The 16,513-nt window shown below is 43.2% G+C and overlaps 2 protein-coding genes across 3 annotated transcripts in view; one reads left to right on the forward strand and one right to left on the reverse strand.

The window, feature by feature from the left end:
• Window positions 1–1,789: 1,789 nt before the first annotated feature.
• Window positions 1,790–13,554, forward strand: LOC137414354 (serine/threonine-protein kinase haspin; the record flags this gene model as incomplete). Its single annotated transcript, XM_078769448.1, has 4 exons — window positions 1,790–1,878; window positions 7,664–7,806; window positions 7,909–8,011; window positions 10,284–13,554. Coding segments are annotated over 4 exons (531 nt in total), but the record flags the coding sequence as incomplete, so codon positions are not given.
• Window positions 12,541–16,513, reverse strand: part of SFXN2 (sideroflexin 2) — a 43,897-nt gene continuing 39,924 nt past the window's right edge. For both annotated transcript variants that reach the window (XM_068099844.2, XM_068099854.2), the window contains exon 12: window positions 12,541–14,650. In XM_068099844.2, coding sequence (XP_067955945.1) covers window positions 14,551–14,650 — 100 coding nt within the window. In that variant the 3' untranslated portion in view covers window positions 12,541–14,550. The remainder of the gene's footprint in view (window positions 14,651–16,513) is intronic.

Consider the following 16,513-nt stretch of genomic DNA (forward strand, 5'->3'; position numbering starts at 1 on the left):
TCCCTACATTCCATGTCCGAAACCTCAGAAACCGATCTCCACGTCGGGCATGAGACGTTTCATCATAAATGGAGTCATTTCCACCCTTGCTTTGATCGGGTTCCCCACCTCCATTTTTGACGAGAGGGGGTGACGACCCCCACGGGGGTACCCTGCCCATATGTAATTGTATATGTCTTGGTTCCCTTTTTGAGGCAATGCTTTATGGCCGGATGCCCTTCTTGACGCCAACCCTTTTAGTCGCCTCTTACGACATGCAGGGATGCAGTGTACCTATTCTAAACCGGGGTACACACCGGGAAGTTGAATCCGAACATGATAAATAATTGGCACACTATGTACTAGCATTTTGGTTCGGATGTTCCCGTGGGAAATCACGCAAATGGTAAAATACAGAAGCATAAATATACATTTAGGCATGTAGCCTTCGTCAAGTGGAATTGATTAATAAGTAGCAATTCGTTATAACAAACAGAAAACATTGGAGCGGATTTTCTTTACATGGAATCAGTAAAGTGCTCCAATGGGTTAATCTATGTGTGCATGGATGGGTCTAACTTACTTCTGCACTTTCCTTTGTCGAGAACGTTGTATTTTGAGAGATGTTGAATCAAATCAAATAATAAAAAATGAACAAGAAGACGTCATACGGAGCACGATACTTGCAAAATCCGCCCAGCACCACCAAGAAAAAAAATTCCATTGATGCAGCAAATTGTTCATTTCATCAAGATTAAAATTGACAATCTTGATCAAAGCTCAGGTCAACAGGAAGAAAAGTGACGATTTTTCAGATGAAAAATGATGATTTTGGAAGGTTGACCTTGAGTTGACCTTTGACCTTTTGACCTCAAAAATATTTTGTTTCCCTATTTAGTGACTCAATGTGCAAGTCCTCTTCAAATTTCAAGTCAAAAAGATGAAACTTGAGGATTTTAGAAATGTGGCCCATGTTGACCTTTTGGCCTATGTTGACCTTTTGGCCTATGTTGACATCAAGAATACTTGGTGGTTGAATTCAGTGACCAGATATGCAAGTCCTCTTCAAATTTCAAGTCAATTGGATGAAAATTGAGGATTTTAGAAATTTGGCCTATGTTGACCATTTGGCCTATGTTGACCTCAAAAATACTTGGTGGTTGAATTCAGTGACCGGATATGCAAGTCCTCTTCAAATTTCAAGTCAATCGGATGAAAATTGAGGATTTTAGAAATTTAGCAAAGTTGGTGACCTTTTGACCTATTGACCCCAAAAACAATAGGCTTCTGGTTTTTGACCAACTTTACCGTTTGGTGAAGTTTTGTGAAGATCGGTTGAAAATTGTGACCTGTAGGCCGGTTACAAACAAACAAACAAACAGACAGAACTTGGTGGTTGAATCTTGAATGGTTGAATCAAACTCCCCCCAAGCTCTCCCCCTCCCACACATCTCCCTGCTCTCAAATGTTATGTTTTTGTGCTTCCCCTTCTCTCCCCATCTTGTCTTCCGCTCCCTCTTTTTATATATTTTGTTTGTCTGGTTGATTTGTTTGTGAAATAAATGTTAGCTCTTTCACGAGCTTCGATTCAGTATACAAAAAAACAAACAAAAAAAACCCCACAAACGGAACCGACCTATATACTTGAAAAATCTTCGATTTTGCAAGTAATAAAAAGTACTTTCTTGAGCTCAAGGTGGTAATGTGTTTTTAGTTTATGTAACCATGCTCTAAAACTTGCTTGCAAGCTCAGTTTTGTTTTCCCCTCTTTCTTTTTCCGACCACCTCTATCTCTCTATCCCGTCCCTAGCTGCACTCCCCGGAGCAGGGCATCAGTGTGCTCAAACAGGTCATCGCTGCATTGGCTGTTGCAGAGGAGACTCTGAAGTTTGAGCACAGGTGTGTTATCTGGGGCGGTTTGGTCACATCGGTTCAGTAACGAGTGTACAAAAATGATGGGGGTAAATTGAGAAAAAAGTGTTGGCAGGGAAAGAATAAGCAACAAGTACAGATACATTCAAAGTACACCGCCCCTATGCCAAATAAATAAATAACATGCTCTAGCACATGCAGATTGTATTGGGAGGGAGAGGTATACAATAAATTGATTGATTAATTGTGAAATTAAAATAAATATATTATAATCGTAAAATACCACCAGTGGTATTAAAATAAAAACCACCAGTTTCATCCGAATCTGTAGCTTTTTGAAAACTATATAATTCAATTAATCAAAAAATAAATAATTAATCGATTAATTGACTAATCAATAAATAAAATTAATTGATTAATCAATAAATCCAAAATATCTTTTATAGCCCTGTTGTGGAACTAATTTAATTTAGCCTTGAAATGATTGACAGACTCAAGAATTAAATTGTCCCAACTTTTCAGAAGATGATTGACAGATTTTTAATTCGCGTGGAGGACTTTGCTTGGGTTACAAGGAAGATATACGTCAAATAATCCAGAAAACCACTTGGCAAGGATCCAGATCCAAGAAGAACACACACAAAACAATTCCTAAGCAAAAATCCTAAAGCATAGGTGCAGCACAGTCTTCTTATAGTTTTGTGAAGAACAGAGAGAGAGAGACAGACAGACAGACAGACAGACAGAGACAGACAGACAGAGACAGACACAGACAGACAGAGAGAGACACAGACAGAGAGAGACAGACACACAGAGAAAAAAAAAAAAGAGCTCATTTCGGGGGATGGGGGAACGAGATAAGAAAAGTTGCAAGAGATTCAAGAAACTTTTTCAAATTAACAATGAAGGCAGCAGCATTTTGTGGTCTCTCAGCGCCATCTGTTGGATCCATCCATGGTACTGCAGGTCTTTCCATGGTCGTTATCTCTTTTTCCAGCCATAAATGTCAAATAGTGATTGAAATGTTCAGCAAAGAATCTGGCTTGTCTTGCAATTCAGTACAAACAGGGTCTACTACTCTAAAGATAACAACTCGATTCCGTGACGGAGGCCATCTGGTTTATCCCAATCTCCTTTCATCTTGGGAGAGATTTTGGGTTACAGAAAGTACAATTCTCAGTTATTGTGAAGGTGCAGTTATATCTTAATGCATTTCCCATTTTGTCTCAGAACATTCCCATAACTTGTATCAAATTAATAGAGCATGAACCCACAGTTGTGTAAGCCGACAAGAGAAAGTGTGTGATTTCCATTTAAACAGGGAACTCCCACTGAATTGCCAGGCAATTATTTATTCTCAAAGGGAGAAAATGTTTTAATCAGTTACAATTGCTGACACCTTGCAATATAGTTTCAGAACTGCAATACACTTGCTCATATTCCTAAATAGAGAAATTTGTTGTATATAAGTTGAATCATATGGATTATGTGTAGTTAAACTTGAAATCATGAAAGTAAATATGAAAATCTTTTGGAGAACAAAGAATGCTTATGAAACTTTAATTATTGGTTCGGTACGTCATGCAACACGGATTGGACCTTCATAAACTTGATAAGAAAGTATTAAATATTTGTCCTACGACTACTTAATTAAAAGAAACTATTTCCTTTATACTTCAAACTGGCCGATGCGCCGATAAGCCAACCTCAGACGAGCAGGCTGGTCGCTCCAGGGGTTTGCACACGAGCCAGCCCTGCGAAAGTTTGTCAGCTGCAGACAGAGATCTCAAACCTTGTCCAAAGCTCTCAGACAAATAGTTGGACGGGTAGGTTTTATTAGAATACACTTAATGCTGATTAATATATGTGTTAATGAAGCTTAAGCAAGCAATTAAAACTATTAAAACTTAAGTGTTTGCAACAAATGGTGGAGGCTCAAGAAAACATCCACTCAGTCACACAAATTAAGCACACAAATAATTAATTTTCTTCCACAGCCCCATCACTTGGTCACTATCGTGTCCAAATATCAGCTTCATAGCTCAAAAGGCGCCTGCGATATTTCCCAGATAAAGAAACCACCTTTAGAGGCCATTTTCCCCCTCAGAGCAGGGGGTTTTTTTTTTTTTTTTTTTTTTGTATACAAGATCGAGGCTCGTGAAAGAGCGAGCATTAATCACACAGAAAGACAAACAGACACACAAAACAAGTAACATCGGGAGCGGTAGACAAGATGGGGAGAGAGGGGGAAGGACACAAACACAACATTTGAGAGCAGGGACCGAGAGACATGGAGACATCGAGAGAACTGTGGGAGGGAGAGGGCTTTGGGGGGAAGGCATGGGAAGGGGGGGGGGGGTGGGAGAGGTATAAAACATATGGACACTGCCAAGACTTCCAGGAAAGAAGTTGGAATTTCAAACAAGGTGGATCTGGGGTGAATTAGTGGGGGTAGAAAAGATCAAGGTTTTGGATGGGGGAAGATAAGAGATGGTGGTGAACAGCTGTTTTGAAGACCTGGAGGGAGGAGTGTGATTGAAGTGAGTGTGGGAGTTTGTTCCAGAGGCGGGAGAAAAGAGGAATGAAAGAGTGAAGGTGAGCAGAGAGCCGAGATTTCGGCAGTTTAACCATCAGAGGGTGGCTGGCAGATCTTCTGCGACCTGTAGGAATATTTGGGGGACAGAGCACAGAGAGAGCTGGGGGAGCAAGGCCGGAGATGAGTCGGTAGAAGACAGAAAGACCACCTACCTGCCTGCGGTGAGTGAGTGAAAGGCCCTCAGAGATAGCTTCATCGCGGGAGATTCCAATGATTCTGAAAGCTTTGGATTCAACAGCGTGAAGCCGAGCCAGGTGTGAGGCAGGAGCACCAGCCCATAGGGGAGAACAGTATTCCATTGAGCTGCGGATGAAAGCCTTGTATGTGGTGAGGAGCTCAGGTGTGCCTAGGAGGAGCTCAGGTGTGCTCAGGTGTGCCTAGGTTGGTCTTTTTCGGGCACCGTGGTCCCCTTTTTGAAGCAATGTTTTATGGCCGGATGCCCTTCTTGCCACCAACCCTGTTAGTCGCCTTTTGTGACACACAGGGAATTACCAGTGAACTGGTACTCAATTTGCCGACTTCAGAAGGATGACAGGCTGAGTCAACCCCCCTGGCGTTAATTCAGCGATCGACCGGGATTCAAACCCAGGATCCTAGGATCCCAAGCCGGCACCCTAACCGCTAAGCCAACACCAGGCGTAAATGAGAGGCCCAAATGAGAGGCCCAGATGAGAGAGAGAAAATAAATAAGTGATTAATAACAAAACTAAAAAATAATAATTGTAAAATAATTAAATTATTAATCTATTTGCTAATAGAATACCTAAACCACCATCGTTTCATCCCAATCTGTAACAAAAAAAAAAAAATTGAGTCATTAATCGAATAATTAAATAATTAATCGATTCATTGATTAAGCAATAAATCTAAAATATCCTTTACAGCCAAATCACTTGGTCATTGTCATGTCTAAATATCCGCTTCCTAACTCAAAAGGTGCCTCGATATTGCCCAGATGAGAGAGAAAATAAATAAGTGATTAATAACAAAACTAAATAAATAATAATCATAAAATAATTAAATTATTAATCAATTGGCTAATAGAATACCTAAACCACCACCGTTTCCTCCCAATCTGTAACTAAAAAAAAAAAATTGAGTCATTAATCGAATAATTAAATAATTAATCAATTAATTGGTAAAGCAATAAATCAAAAATATCCTTTTCAGCCAAATCACTTGGTCATTGTTGTGTCCAAATATCAGCTTCCTAACTCAAAAGGTGCCTGAGATAATGCCCAGAAGAAACAACAACAACAGGCATTTTAAGGCCATTTTCCCTGCAAGAGCGGGGGTTAGCCTTGCGGTCCCCATAACAATGTTCTCCATTTTGCCCTATTTTCTGCATCTCTCCTTGTTAACCGCCTTGCCCGCATTTCTTCTTCGACCATCTTTAGCCAAGTCTTTCTCGGTCTTCCCCGTCCTCTACTGCCTTCTACATTCATTTCCATCACTCTTCTCAATCAGTCACTTTCATCCTTCCTCAACACATGACCAAACCATCTCAACCTGTTCCTCTTCACAGCATCAATCACAGGCTCTATTCCCATCATCTTTCGCAATTCATCATTTGTCTTCCTCTCTCTCAACGATACTCCACACATCCACCGAACCATTCGCATTTCCACCCTTTCCAGCCTTCATTGCTGCTCTACGTTCATTAACCATGTCTCGCTCCCATAAATCATAACACTTCTCACACATGCAGCATACACCTTTCCCTTCAGCTTCAACTCTTCAGCCCCTCTTCGTCAGCACGCCACTCAGTTCCCGAAACGTCTTCCATGCACATCTCACTCGAGTAACCGTTGCCGAGTCTGATCCACCTTCTCCATTCTGCATGTCTCCTAGGTAACAAAATGTTTTCACACCTTCCAGCTTCATGCCGTCTCCAAGATCCAACTCAACATTTCCTCCATCTGCAGCTCCCTCTGTGCACACCTTACACTTGAATGTAGCTGCCACACTGGTTAATGACCCTCTCAAACCACTACATTTTTGATGAACCCACTCAGCGCACATTGTACATTGAATGGAGTTCACTCCGACACCCTTCCTGCACACAGCACACGGCCACTTCCCAGTTCTTTCCACCTCACCACATGCTTTACCACTTGCCATCACCTTCGTTTTTCCGATATTCACCTTCAGACCTTTTGTCTCCATACATTCCTTCCACTTGTTCATCTTCTCCTTCAGTCCATCCATACTTTCTGCAATCAACACCAGATCATCTGCATACAACTCCCACGGTAAACCCTCCTTTACGTTCCGAGCCAGCAACTCCATCACAGCTACAAATAGTAGTGGACTTAGTACCAACCCCTGATGCACTCCCACCTTCACCTCAAACTCACCACTGTTCCCGTCCTTCGTCCTTACAGCTGTGTGTGCTCTTTTGTAGATTGCCATCACTACTCTGATCAACCATTCCTCCACTCCTAACTTCCTCAATGCCCATGTCACTACTTCATGTGGAACCCTATCGAATGCTTTCTCCAGATCAACAAACCTAAGAAACAACTTCTTCCTCTTCTCCATGTACTTCTCCTGCAACTGCCTCACAATAAAAAGCGCGTCTGTCGTGACATGTCTTCTGCCCAGAAGAGAAAGGAAATAAACAAGTACTTAATAAATCGATAATAATTAAGTAAATAATTGATTAATCAAAAAACAAAAAATAATGTTTTTGCCAAAGCACTTGCTCACTATTGTGCCGAAATTTCAGCTTCCTAGCTCAAAGGATGGCTGAGATTTCGCCCGGACAAACAAACAAGAAAATACAAACAAGAAAACAAGACACCTGAGTGAAAACTCCCTTTCAGCACGCGTCATTGCCGGTACCCCTTCGTTGCCCGACGATGACGCCATGCAGCGTCTGGAGATGGCAAAGGAAAGGAGCGGTGTACAAAAAGCGTTAAGATGGGAATTAAAAAAATGTAAAGGGAACGTATGAAGGATAATGGACTGCCGTCAGGGGAAGGTGGTCAAAGAATACCATTTTTGCACAAATAACAAAATGAAAGGTTTACCCATTTGACAATCCCATACAAAGGCACACAGCTCATTGTGCTGGGATCTCAGGTTCGAATCCTATATAGTATATTCCATGTTGTTTCACCCATTGCAACATATCCCTGTATTCGATGTAAAACTCATCGCCCCTCCGGCCACCATCTCCCATGATTTTCACCCCGTCGTCTTGTCCATCTGCAGAGACCTGCACTGGGGTAACATTCTCATTCATGAGACTGACGAGGAAGAAACAGTGTTTGTACTCGGTGGTGAAACGCACACCATTGCCACACATGGACTCAAGACCAGGTTGATCGATTACACCCTATCCAGGCTCGAAAAAGGTTACTTCCTCTGTCATTGGGTATTATTGTCTTGTGTTTATCTCTTTGGTGTGCATTGTCAACTTTGGTCAAACTCTCGTTTCTCTCCCACGACCCACCTAGATGGTTTCACGGTGTTCACCAACCTTGCTACCGACGACACACTGTTCACGGGCCGAGGAGATTATCAGTTTGATATTTACCGCAAAATGAAGGCCGAGAACGGGTGAGGGATCAACATTCACAGATTCACTCTTTGAAGGCTCATTTGCTTTCGCGCCGTTATACGGCAGAGGAAAAGCGAGCTCGGCCGTTTATGATCGTGATCGTGGTCGTGCTTTGGGGTCGACAAGACACAGTGGGCAGAGTGCACAAAAAACTCAACTTGGCCCTGACTAGGCCGAATTGAAAGGTCTCAATGGGTTTTTTTTGTCCCCCGTCGCACCGCGGAGCCAAATAAAAGGGGGACTATGGTTTTCCCCTCCGTCCGTGTGTCCATCCGTCCGTGTGTGCGTGCTGGCATGCATGCGTACGTACGTACGTGCGTGCGTAAGCGAAGGATCACATTCGAATTTGGTGTGTGGGTGATGGTGGAACCCACGTCAAAATCCAAGATGGCCGCCACCATGTATGTCTGACGCCATGTATGTCTGAACCTTGTGAGCGGAATATCTTGAAAAATAAGCGAAGTACCAACTTCTAATCTGGTGTGTGGGTGTATCTCGGCATAAGGAAGAACGCTATTGAAAATGGGGTCGCCACGTCAAAATCCAAGATGGCCGCCACCCATATATATGTCTGAACCTTGTGAGCGGAATATCTTGAAAAATAAGCGAAGTACCAACTTCTAATCTGGTGTGTGGGTGTATCTAGGCATAAGGAAGAACGCGATTGAAAATTGGGTCGCCACGTCAAAATCCAAGATGGCCGCCACCCATATATATGTCTGAACCTTGTGAGCGAAATATCTTGAAAAATAAACGAACTACTAACGTCTAATCTGGTGTGTGGGTGTATCTCCGCATAAGGAAGACCGCTATTGAAAATTGGGTCCCCACGTCAAAATCCAAGATGGCCACCGCAATGTATGTCTGCCTTGTGAGTGGAATATCTTGAAAAATAAGCGAAGTACCAACTTCTAATCTGGTGTGTGGGTGTATCTAGGCATAAGGAAGAACGCCATTGAAAATTGGGTCGCCACGTCAAAATCCAAGATGGCCACCACCATATATATGTCTGAACCTTGTGAGCGAAATATCTTGAAAAATAAACGAACTACTAACGTCTGATCTGGTGTGTGGGTGTATCTACGCATAAGGAAGATTGCTATTGAAAATTGGGTCGCCACGTCAAAATCTAAGACGGCCGCCTTCCGTCTTCCACTTTGTCAACTCGCATCACTTCACCGACGGGGGACCTAGGCGTAACGCTTGTTTTGGGTTGAATCGACAATATTATAAAACTCCGTGATTATGTCCATCAAAACTGCTCTTAAACTCTTAAACGAGCCTCGATCTTGCAGACAAAAAAAACAACTGGAGGAAGGGGGTTAAAAAGGGATGACAGTCGCAATAGTGTATTCTATTAAACACATGAATAACATGATTGTTGTTAAAATAGGTACACGCTTGGGAAACGGGCCGGTAACTTGAGAAGCAATGTTTATTCTTGTGCTTGGAAAGATACTCATGATATGGAGGGAAAGTTTTAATTGATTTGAACAGAATCCAGCATTTAACGTGGCACTCGCAAAAGCCTTTGTAGCCTAAATGGTTGATCACAAGCGGGTCGGGATATACAAGAACCTATAGTATCCAGCCACTTGTCATGTGAGACTCCCCCCGCCGAACCCCCACCGTCCCCAAAATATCCAAACAGATAATCCATTTAATGACATTCTTTGGCCACTTGTTTTGTGGCAACCTACAAATGAAGAAGAAGAACCACCTTTGGAGGCCATTTTTCCCCGCAGAGCAGGGGTTGGCCTTTTTCGGGCACCATGGTCCCCTTTTTTGAAGCAATATTTTATGGCTATGAGCCCTTCCTGCCGCCAACCCTGTTAGTCGCCTCTTGCGACAAACACGGAATTACCAGTGAACTGGTACTCAATTTGCCGACCTCGGAAGGATGACAGGCTGAGTCAACCCCCCTGGCGTTTATTCAGCGATTGACCGGGATTCAAACCCAGGATCCCAAGCTGGCACCCTAACTGCTAAGCCAACACCAGGCTCTGCAACCTACAAATGAAACGTTCAAATTAACATAAATATTTTAGCACATGAGCCTCGTAACTCCAGGCCTGCGGCAGCTGTCCGTATGGATTTCTGACTTGCACTTGCAATACTGGATTCGTTCACCGCAAGAGGTAAATGCCCAACACCCGTCTTCACCCTAATTTCGTGTTCATGGGTTGCTCAAAGTTTGATACAATGTAATTTCAAGTCGAGCTTTTTTTCCGTTGTGCCTTATTAATTTGGTTCATTTATTTGTTTTCACAGGAATGAATGGTCGTCATTCCACCCTCACTCCAACGTGCTGTGGCTTCATTATCTAGCACATAAATTGGCCAAAACTATCAAGCATTGCAGCAAACAAAGTCGAACCCTTCGCTCTCGATTCACTGTATTCCTTCGAAATGGCTTGTCCTTCTCTTCTGCTTCGGATCTTCTGAGCGCCCCCATATTCAAGGATTAACGGACTTCCCAGCCTCCAGAGTTTATTTCCCAGTGCCATGTGGAGCGTGCGAGGACATGTATTCTGGTCATGTTCGTCCTGTGGCGCATACCTCGTGTACATTTTTAATGCATATATTCACAAAAGTCTTCAGTGTTATAACCTGCCAGTGTTGTTGACCATGACAGCTGTTTCTCTTTGGCTTTCATTTTTGATAATCCATTAAAATTTGTACACTTTTTCACTGTAAGCTGCCATGAGGGCATTTCGCACTTGTTGTTTGTCCCGTCACACGAAGTGCAAAACCGTGTGATCGACATCAACCTTAATACCGTTTTGACAACCTCCTCAGCCGATGGTGTCGTTTTGTGCATTAAACTTTTCTTTACCGGTAACACTTGCTTTCCGACTTATTTCCGTTCGTCTTATTTTAATCGCTTGGGAAGGGGTCTGTGAAGCATAAAGTAAATATACACTGCCTGGTTTATTTTTAATTTATAACAACCCAACAATTATCTATTTTTCTTGTCCTCACCCATTCCCCAGTTCTACCTGTTGCCAAATACATTTTATTCTTGAATTAAAGATGCTTGTACTTGTACTTACAAATTTGAATACCATAACCGTGATCAGCCTTTTTATGAAACCCCAATTAATCATTGGTATCTCCCGTGATGCAGCTGATTCTGATGGCCTTTCTCTCTCTCTCACTGCAGGCAGGTTGGTGGTCTTTCTGTCTTCTACCGACTCCTCTCTGGTCTAGCTCCCCCAGCTCTGTCTGTACTCTGTCCCCCAAATATTTCTTCAGGATGCACAATGTCTGCCAGCAACCCTTTTCTGGTGAAACTGCCAAAATCAAGACTCTGCTCACCTTCCCTCTTTCATTCCTCTTTTTTCTCACCTCTGGAACAAACTCCCACACTCTCTTCAATTCCACTCCTCCCTCAGGTCTTTAAAACAGCTGTTCACCACCATCTCTTATCTTCCCCCATCCAAAACCTTGATCTTTTCTAGCCCCGTTAATACACCCCAAATCTGCCTCTTTCAATCTCCGACTTCATTCCTGAAATTCCGAGTAGTGTCCACTTGTTTTATACCGTGCACCCCCCCCACTCCCCCACCCCACAGATCTCCTGATGTTCCTGTTCTCTACTGTTGTTTTGTTTGTGTGCTTCCCTTTGTCTCCTGCTCCCTTTATTATGTTTTATGTGTCCGTTTATGTTTTTTGTGTTTAATGCGTTAGCTCTTACACGAGACTCGACTTTGTATACAAAAAAATTTAAAAACCACTTATCCAGAACATTTGCAACATTATCATACTAAAAGATGCAATTTGGTGTCTGTCTGATGATTTTTTTGACTGCGATACATTCCGTCGTTACTTATCCAATCTCAACCAAACTTGACAGGATGACTAAGGGTTGCACAATAAAGGTTGTAGCGCATTCATTTGCCCCCCTCCCCGAGGGGGTTTTCTCCCGAGTGGGTTTTCCCCGCTCCCCATTGCCGTCAATTGGGTTGCGTGTTGAGGTGTATATCCATGTTAAGTTAACTTTATCGTGGCGATTTTCCAAAGACACTTTTAATAACAAAATTAATGATAATCGCATATTATTAATGTTATTACAAAACAATAACAATAGCGAACATAAGTAATAATAATAATTGGCAATAATAATAAGGATAACATGACTCCCCCTGCCGCTTTCGTAGTGAGCTGGTGTACTCGTAATAGCTAAATAAGAAATTACCTTTTGGTAAAATGTTACCCTGCAGTGCTGCCCAATGTCGAGGAAAATGATGTTTGTTAAATCAGGCTTGATCTGTTTCTAATGATGTTTTGAAAAAGATGGCAACTTATTAGGGTAAAAACAGACAGTCGTGAGGTAGTGTGAGCTCGTTATCACCGTCATAATATAGAGTTTGCTTAAAGTACCGCTTGCATGGTACGTTCCGGTAAATAAAAAGTGTTTGTTTGGTAAATGGTGCTTCAACCATCCCATTTCGGCCCGTTTCAAGTCAGAAGTTTCAAAGCAGATATGTCGAAGTGCACAGTCTACTCGGTGAAACACTTATGACGTCTGTGATGTAGTGATTGTTTATTAATGGACAGGTGCAGCCAGATAAGGCCAGGAAGCTTGATTTCTACCTGAGTGACACTGTGGTCTGGCTGAGGCCTAAAAACCAGGCCAATCTCTCAACAGTTGAGCTCAGTTAGACATCTTTGTATAAATGTGGCAAATATAAAAAAGTAAAACTTTTTTTGACAATTTGCAGTGTTAATCATCACAAGATTATTGTATTAGCACCTGAAGGTATTCTGTAGAAAGCACAACTGGTTCATCATTTTCTGAGTATGTCAGCATTGTATACTGTAAATAAGACAGATTTGCTTGCTAATATTACTGAGTAAGACTGGCTGGTGTGTATTCTGTTAAAAACATTTTACATGATTCATTTGCGTAGAGGCAGTGGCCAAATAATTTCTGGGAATACTGATATGCAGCTTTGGGCAGGAATTTGGGATTTGGTCAAGATGTCGGTGACAATCACCTCTGAAAGAGACCAATGCAGTCTTTGATGTAAACAAGTGGATGCTGCCATGTGATCCCAGCTCAACATCCTCCTGAGGGATGGTGAAGGTGTTTATGCGATGTACGATTAGCTCACCTACTCTTCCCAAAGGACACTGGGATCGATGATTGCTTTTGTGCAACTAGTAAATAACCGTCCCCTCTGGAAACCTGACTCTGTGAAGAAAGAACCTGAGATGTCCAACAAAGTCATTATGGGAGATGAATTGCCGTACCTACCCATCGCTTCGCTGACGGATTTAGTCGAAAGACAGCATGTTGCATTTCACAAAGATATTGCATATCTATCTGAGTCTCTGAGGATGTAAAATGAAATGTGTGTAAATTTATTTTTATAACAGTTCTTGCTGCTGTCATAGGGGTTGTGGTTGTTGTTTGTGTTACTTCCATATACCTTTATTGTTCTATTGCTTAGTTGTTCTGTATATAATATGTTCTGTATCCTCAAGTGTTCCTGCTGTCGTATAAATAATAAACGTCCCCTTTGGAACTGCTGCATTAAGTGCATATTCCTGCTTCTTCAATCTAAAAACACTTAAAATAGACAATTTTCTGATTAAAAGACATTTTTGTTGGAATCGGTACAGTATTAGCTTTCCAACCAATGAAATCGAGGACAGTCGGACCCCGACATTCACGGATCCAACGTATTCGCGGCTCGGTGCTTCACGTTTGCAGCTCAGTGCTTCGTGCATTCGCAGTTTTTTATGTGGGCAAACCCATCTCCCACCAGCTAAGCACATTACAGTTCTAAAAGCATCTAACACGTGTCACGCATAAAAAGCCACTGTAGGTGCGCAACCATGTGATTCGACATTATTTTCTCAGGCCTATTTGCGGTTTTTCTGATCTGCTTCTACATTTGCGGCCCTGTGCTTTGCGTATTCATAGTTTGACGGGATTTTTTTATTTTCCCCTATGAATTACGAACCGCAGGGAATCTATCCCCCTCTTTTCCCATTGAAACAATGCCCCCTATTCACGGATTTGACATTCGCGGCATTTTCCAGGAACATATCCCCCCGCGAATGTTGGGGTCCGAGAGTGTTAGCTTTCCAACAGTACCATTTTTATTATTCCACGACGGCAGAAGCTGCTACATTAAAACTCATGGCCTGTTCCTTCTTTTCCTGATGGACGAACAGACGCATCTCGTTTTAGTGATAGTAACACCCGTTTCCTCCAAGAGAAAAAAAAAGTTTCAATTCCCACTCCCTCCACCAAGAGTTAATAGTTCAGCCACATGCACTATTCTCTCTGTACAGGCAAAAATCACGTCTCCCCATTATCGCCAGGGGGTTGGGGGATTTTTTTTTTTCCATGACCTCACCCTAGGTAACCTGAGGATGTATGTATAATTTGAAGGCAATTGGCCTAGCCACTTCCGTTTCTATAATGATCAGAGATGCATACACACACACACACACAATTTCCTTATTCAAGTTTGGCATCCATGGCAGAAAGACTTCCATTGGGTTGGGCATGTAGGGTAGCCAGCTCATAGGCCTTTGTTGAAGTACACGTGGGAAACGGTATCGCCATATCTCTCCTGCACCACCTGACGCAACCTGGGCTCCAAGCTGGACACAGGCATGGAGCTTGTATGGTGCCAGGGAGAGGGATGAGAGGTAAAATACTTCAAATCAACAGGAACAAACAACCGTTTTCCAAATGTCTTGGTTAGCGATGCAAATTCAAAGCTGTAAATCAGACGTTCCAACAAGCACTATCAACGCGCAGATGCAGGACCATTCCAAATGGAATCATCCATTCAGCAAAAATGAAGAAGAACCTTTTTACTCCACCTTGTTTAATTCTAAAGTGTAATTCTGGTGGGTTCTAAAAGGTAATTTTAAAGGGTAATTATAATGGGTTCGAAAGGATAATTAATTCTAAATGTTTTTCGTTTCTCGGCTTTGCCCGTTTCATATTAAAAATCTCACCCATGTCCGAAGGAAGCAGTTCACTTTGGTATTTTAATAAGAAATATTTGGCGTCCCCAATTGAAATATGTACCTACTACTGGTCTGGTTGCTTTGACGGTTACCATGCCCAGGGAGTTGCTATAGCTGTGTCCAATAAGCTGATTCCCATGATAGTCGAGGTAACACCGGTCAACGAGCGTATGAGACTGAGGATTCGTCACTCTTGGTATTCCAATGCTGGTGCTGTGGCGAAGGAGATTGACCATGTGCTCATTGATGGTGGATGCTCTGGAACTGCAGGGTCTACTGGAGTGTTCAGTTCCTCAACAATGACCACAGGCTTGTTGTGGCAACTCTGAAGTTGCAGCTCAAATCCAAGAGAATGCTATCATCCCAGCCTCGGCTGGATGTGGGCAAGCTCAAGGAGGAGAGGGTAGCTGAGGAGTTTGAGCAGGTTGAGTGGGGTTTTGGGTGGGGGTCTGGATGCTTCGGGGGATCCTGAGGAATTGTGGAGTGCCTTCAAGAGCACCATCCTTGATGTTGCCGATAGCTGTCTTGGAACCCACCGTCAGGCGAAGAAGAACTTTGTCTCAGGAGACGCTTGATACCATCGACCAGTCACAGGGCCAGGTGTGATGGCAGAGCTGAACTGTTCCGGAAGCTGAGGCGTAAAACTGTACGCTCGCTGAGGGCGGACAAGGAGGCCTATGTGCGAGGAATCTGTGAAAGGGTAGAGCATCACTTGTGGACATGTGATTCTCGTCCTGCTTACAGAGAAATCTGTGCATTGTGTTCCTCTAAGCCTGTCTCTAGGTGTACTGTAGTTAGAGCAGAGGGTGGTGGCCTCTTGACAGAGGAGTCTGAAGTGAAGGCCTGCTGGGCTGGTTACTTTGAGCGGCTGTACCAGGCTGACCCACCGGCTGTCGAGTTGGATGTCAGGGCTGTTGCTATCCCAAATGCTGACCCCCCACACCTCCAATTAACTGTGAACCGCCTTTACTTGCGGAAACATAGGCGGCGGTGAACCGGCTGAAAGGGGGCAAAGCTCCTGGGATTTGTGGCATCCATGCTGAGCTTCTCAAGGCTGGTGGAAATGCTGTATTTGAGTCTTTGCATGCAGTTCTGTGCTGTGTTTGGAGCACAGGCATCATCCCAACTGACTGGAAGAGGGGCCTTGTAGTCCCCCTCTGGAAAGGGAAGGGTGATCACCAGGGCTGCAACAACTACCGAGGGGTGACGCTGCTCTTGGTGCTAGGAAGGTCTTTGCTTTGATCATTCTTGAGAGGGTTCGCCGCCATCTGCTCGAACACCAGTGACCAGAGCAGTCAAGCTTTACACCAGAGGTCAACGATTGACCATAGCCTTGCGCTTCGGGTCCTCACCGAACGCAAGCGAGAGTTTCGCCAGGGAGTTTCGCCTGCTGGCAGCCGATGTTGATCTCTGCAAAACATTTGATTTGGTGAATTGGGATGCCCTCTGGAGGATTCTTGGTCTTCGTGGGGTGCCACCAACGCTGATCAATCTGATCTCTGAGCT

The sequence above is a fragment of the Myxine glutinosa genome, unplaced genomic scaffold, assembly GCF_964187855.1.
Source record: "Myxine glutinosa unplaced genomic scaffold, kmMyxGlut1.1 SCAFFOLD_2598, whole genome shotgun sequence".
In the NCBI taxonomy this organism is placed as follows: Eukaryota; Metazoa; Chordata; class Myxini; order Myxiniformes; family Myxinidae; genus Myxine; species Myxine glutinosa.